At 54.9% G+C, this 5,000-nt stretch overlaps 1 protein-coding gene across 2 annotated transcripts in view; it reads right to left on the bottom strand.

Annotated features, from left to right (window-relative positions):
• lama5 (laminin, alpha 5) overlaps positions 1–5,000 on the bottom strand; it is a 71,599-nt gene that overhangs the window by 24,433 nt on the left and 42,166 nt on the right. Inside the window, exons 23-34 of one of the 2 annotated variants that reach the window (XM_085147393.1) lie at positions 4,034–4,163; positions 3,790–3,923; positions 3,526–3,629; positions 3,260–3,413; positions 3,021–3,184; positions 2,811–2,919; positions 2,438–2,734; positions 2,132–2,258; positions 1,503–1,642; positions 1,281–1,396; positions 983–1,191; positions 516–717 (exon numbers count right to left, since the gene is read on the bottom strand). In XM_085147393.1, coding sequence (XP_085003519.1) covers positions 516–717; positions 983–1,191; positions 1,281–1,396; positions 1,503–1,642; positions 2,132–2,258; positions 2,438–2,734; positions 2,811–2,919; positions 3,021–3,184; positions 3,260–3,413; positions 3,526–3,629; positions 3,790–3,923; positions 4,034–4,163 — 1,886 coding nt within the window. Of the gene's footprint in view, positions 1–515; positions 718–982; positions 1,192–1,280; positions 1,397–1,502; positions 1,643–2,131; positions 2,259–2,437; positions 2,735–2,810; positions 2,920–3,020; positions 3,185–3,259; positions 3,414–3,525; positions 3,630–3,789; positions 3,924–4,033; positions 4,164–4,442; positions 4,582–5,000 lie in introns of both variants that reach the window. The other variant, XM_085147395.1, reaches the window with a different exon arrangement.

The raw sequence follows: 5,000 nt of genomic DNA, 5'->3' as shown, positions 1-5,000 counted from the left end.
TTCTTGCACAGTGAACCACAAAAGTGCAAAAGTAAAGAAAACAATATACAACGAGGAAAAAGAAGCTAAATCTATGCATAGATATATGTGCGTAAACTATATACATGGTGTGTGCGTAGAAACACTGAAACAGAAACACTGTGGGGCTGTAAACAAGGGCAGCTATATAATATATTAAATAAATAAGAGTGGAGGGGCCATGCTCATTTGGGGGGGGGGGGGGGGGGGTAATTCCACTGAGACCAAAATGTTGCACAGAACAAGGAAAGACTGAGACATTGCACAACATAGTTGATCTGCCCCCTGGTGGTGAAAACGTGCATAACGGACACGAGAGAGGCATCGATCTGAAACGGAGCCAAAAAAATATCAGTTTGTAAAATTATAGAAACTCCACAAAGAAAAGTTGCAGAGGATCAGGCAGTGGGAAAGTTGAAACCTGGCAGCTTCAGAGAGCACACAGCCACCGGAGGGAGACACATAACCCCTCTGAGGTCGCTTCCTGTTCGTCTTACCTGCACTGCCCACTGAGCGTGTCGCAGCTCACATCGGGCGCGACGATGCCAGCGTGGGAGCAGTTGCAGACCTCGCAGCCCACCAGCGGGTGGCAGCCAAACGTCTGAGGCTCGCACTCGGTGCATTCTGGGAGGACGGTCCTCGGCGGGCAGATGCAGTCACCCGTCACCGGCTCGCACAACCTTGAACCGCAGTTACAGGCTGCAGGTGACACGGGAAGGTGAGTGAGAGCGGGAACACAGGGGAGCGAGACAGGAAAAACCCCACGCGCCTTCTTCACAGCAAAATAAAAGTTTTACACGAGTGTAAGGCTGGCCTGATGAAACGCAGTCCCTGCAGCGTTTCACCAGCCCAGCCTTACACTCGTCTGCACATTTCAGTTATTCCGTTTTTCTGCTTAAAGACGACTTAAAAATACAGGAAAGGTGAGAAGGTGAATGTGATGAATGATCAGGCCAACACTCACGTCTGCAGTTGGGGAATCCCCAGTAACCCGTGGCGCACATAGAGCAGTCTCGTCCAATCACGTTGGGCCTGCAGCGACACTGACCGCCAAAGCGTTCGCAGGTGTCGCTCTCAGCTCCGACTTCGTGGCAGGCACAGGGCAGCGCGCCGTTGTTGACGAAGGCCGACAGAGATATGGCCGAGCTGAGGCAGAACGGCGAGGAGGAGGGACTGCGGGAGAGAGGAAGAGTTCACACCTGTGAGGATGACGCTAACACGCTAAACCACTGCCCAGCATCTTCACCCGCTCACATGCTCACCTGATGTAAAAGCTGTTTTGACCGCAGAGTCTGATGAAGTCGTAGGATTTGTCCAGCGGCTCCTCGCTCAGGTAGCTGGAGCTGTAGCTCGACTCAGGAACAACCAGCAGGTAATCCTGCAGACACGAGGAACAACGTCAGCTGCTGCCTCAAAGGAAAACTATCCCTGAACATCATTCTGCAGCATCGAGCGTAGCTGTGATGCAGAGCGGCGACACTGACCAGCCACAGCGTCTTCCCCGCAGGTATCTGCACCGTGACGAGGAGCTCGTGGTCCGTCACATCCAGAATGATCTGATTCTCTGACACCAGGACGTCACGGCAGCCGTAAGCGTGAGGACAGAACGAGGCGTTGACGTGTCCTGAGGAACAGGAACAAAATAGAGCCAATCATCAGCCCCCACCCGAAGCTGCAGTTCCTCTGATGCCCAGCAGAGGCAGCAGTGAGTCAGTCCCACAGGCTTCTACATGATTTTAAGCCTAAAAGTTTGCATTATTGGGGGCGTGGCCTCTGTTACTGACAGGCGGCTGTAGCTGCTAGCTGTCTGCTAGCTTCACCTGACCTCTGGGCCTGTTTGTGCTGTTGGAGGAGCATTTTTAGTGACATCATGTGACCAATTACAGGGCGGAGCTCCAGTTTTGATGCACAGTGAGATTCATGATTTTGATTGGATGTTACTGGTTAGCAGGTGTGTGTGTGTGATGCACATGCAGTCTGAACATGTTTCATTACAGCTTTGAAACCTGAAGCTCCAGCCTCAGGTGTATGTCCATCTTTTATATACAGTCTGTGGTGAGAATGACTAGCTTGTTGTCAGAGACGCTGATCCAGGATCAGACTGTGTCCTTACCCTGCCAGATCCGCCCCCCGTTAATGAAGACCTGTACGGGGTAGGTGGGGTGCAGAGGCTGGTGGTAGTGGAGGATGAACACGTAGCGGCCGAGGGCGTGGACCCGGGCAGAGTACATCACTGCATTCTGGGTAAAGGAGGCGACGGGAGAGGAATGATTACGGTGTCAGACACATTCGTGGGATTTTTATCGATCATTTTAAAATGTGTGCACGTCTCAGTCGGTCCTGTAACTCCGTTATGTTTCACCTGTGCGAGTGCGACGTCACACATATCTACCTAAACACGCCCCATCATCATCCGTACCTGCAGCGAGTCCAGCCGGACGTGGTCGGTGTTTTCCGCTCCGAACGGCGGTCTCTCCAAGCCCATCCAGTCTGGCTCCTCCCTCAGAGGAGCCGCAGCAGCAGGGGGGGCGGGCTCCTGCAGGGTGGAGGAGCTCTGGCCCTCCTTCAGGAACAGAGAGTCTGACGGGGTCAGGAAGCGTGAGGGGACGCAGGAGGAGCTGTCAGGGGAGAAGTGTCCGTGCGTGCTGATGCAGTGGACGCGCGGCGCCACGTGCTCCATGCTGAACTGCTGTCTGGGCACCAGGTACACTTTGTGCTGAAACACACGTGCAGCACGCGTTAGGATCGAGCTGATCAGGTGACCGATCATGTGATGCGAGAGTGACTCTCACCAGGAAGAAGGTGGCTCGGTCAGCGGTCAGCTGGATCTCTGCGTCTGAGGGGAGGGAGAAGACCGCCACTCTGTTCTGCTCGTCGACAGCCACGACTCGACACAGGAAGCTACACACGCACACGCACACACATTTAAATGACTTTACACGAGGCAGCGCGCTTTCAAACACGTCCTTCTCTGTAGTGGGGGGAGGAGCCTTGCAGCTTACCTGTATCTGCACTGCAGCAAGGTGACTCGGTGTCGGTGCGTTCTCGCTCCCGGCACGTTGACAGCGACGGACAGCGTCTGAGGAAGCTCTTCTTCGCTGGAATACTCGAGGACCAGGACGTAGTCGCCCGGAGACGAGAGGCGCCCTCGCAGGTCGACGCTGATCTGCGCAGAAACCGAAGACGTTAGTTTAACCTGCACGTTTCACCTGTGGACACATTTCACGGCTGTCCGTCTCACATCCAAACCGCTGCAGACGGCCATGTCGGGGTGACGCGGGGAAACCTTCTCGGTCGGGCAGGGGCGGGGCAGGTGGTTGTCGTTGCGGCAGCTGGCGTCGTTGCCCGAGATGGAGGGGAAGGAGTCCAGAGACAGGTACTTGTAGAGCAGACAGCTGAGAGAGACACACATCAAAGCATCTAAACATCTGCTCCTCGCTCCGGGCTCGAGCCAGCATCTGTGTAAACACGACGCTAACAAAAGATGAATGACGTGAGCGTATTTACTTCTGGCTGGCGTCGGGGGCGGGGCTGTAGGTGCAGGGCTCGCTCACTCTGATCTGCAGGACGGGAGCTTCGTAGTAGGCGCTGGGCAACAGCACCAGGTAGTCCTGCAGGATAGAGGAGCAAAAGTCACACGTGGCGAGGCGAGCAGCACGGACGCCTCCTCACTGGGGTGGCGGTGGGTTGCAAAGCGGTTTACAGGTGCAGCAGCAGCTTCCACAGGGACAGCTGAGCCATGATTTGATTTTGCACGTGTTTGTGTCTCACCAGCAGGACTCCCTCCGCCTCGATCACCACGGTCCAGGTTCCCGGGTTCAGCACGAAGGGCTCCACAAAGGGGACGTTGACGAAGGTCGGCTCCGCGCTGGGAGCGAAGACGATCGGCTTGGACTGTTCGGAGCCTTGGACACAAACCGAGACGTTAGGAATGAGCACAACACGCATTCTTCCCCGCTGCTGCTCTGCTAATCAACTTCTACTGATACTTTCATGTGATTGGTGGAGAACCTACCTCTGCGGCTGCCCTGATAGGCTGTTATTTGACCCTTGGTGGTGGCGCCCTCAGAGCTTATGTATCTGAGGATGAAACGAGTCAGATAGACGTCTGCCTCGCTCATATAAACCTGAAGCCTCACCGCGGTCTACGAGGACATCGTCCAAACAGAGGACAGGAGGAGGAGACGGGGAGGTTGGAGGGAGACAAGATCAACATTTGTCCTCAAATCCCTGAAACCTGCACTGATCTGTGGCCCTGACGAAAGACACGGCGCCGCCACCACCAGCAGCCAAACGCAGCCGAAGCGCAGACACCGAAGCGCAGACACCGAAGCGTCGCGAGGAAATCGAGAGAGAGTAAGAAGACTTCCCACCTCTCTGATTCCTGCGCTGCCATGGAAACACAGTCCCCTCCCAGCACTTACAGTTCCCGCAGTGGTGGCTCCGGCCGTCCTCCACGACCGTCATCCGGCCCCAAACATCCGAACCTCGCCGGTTAACATAACGCAGCACCACAAAGAAGACGTCCGGAGAGTCGAGCGACACCGACACCGACACCTTTGACTACCGAGGGAGCAGAGAGCAGGACGAGGAGCAAAGTAGAGGAGGAGGAGGCGCACAGAGAGGAGGAAAGAGGAGGAGGAAGACGAGGGGCAGGAGAAGGAAGAGCAAAAGAGACGCTGAGTAAAGGAGGCAGAGACAGAAAACACCGACACAGAAACCAGGACAAAGCGACATGATACAGTCTGTCTGTCACACGGGACAGGAAGCAAACATCTGAAATGCATGCAGAGACACGTCCCCACAACAGCTGGGCCACAGCAACATAACTACACAATAACTGCACACACATTATTTTAAACAACGTCAATAAGGATGGAAAACATCCTGCAGCTGTGTTTGCTGTTCCTCTGCCGTCCAGCAGAGGCAGCGCTGAGTCAGTGAACCGTTTGGTGGATAATCTTCTCTACAATGCACCATTA

The sequence above is a fragment of the Neolamprologus multifasciatus genome, chromosome 20 (assembly GCF_963576455.1).
Source record: "Neolamprologus multifasciatus chromosome 20, fNeoMul1.2, whole genome shotgun sequence".
Classification (NCBI taxonomy): domain Eukaryota; kingdom Metazoa; phylum Chordata; class Actinopteri; order Cichliformes; family Cichlidae; genus Neolamprologus; species Neolamprologus multifasciatus.
The sequence above is the reverse complement of the archived record's forward strand: the minus strand, read 5'-3'. Positions and strand labels throughout refer to the sequence as shown.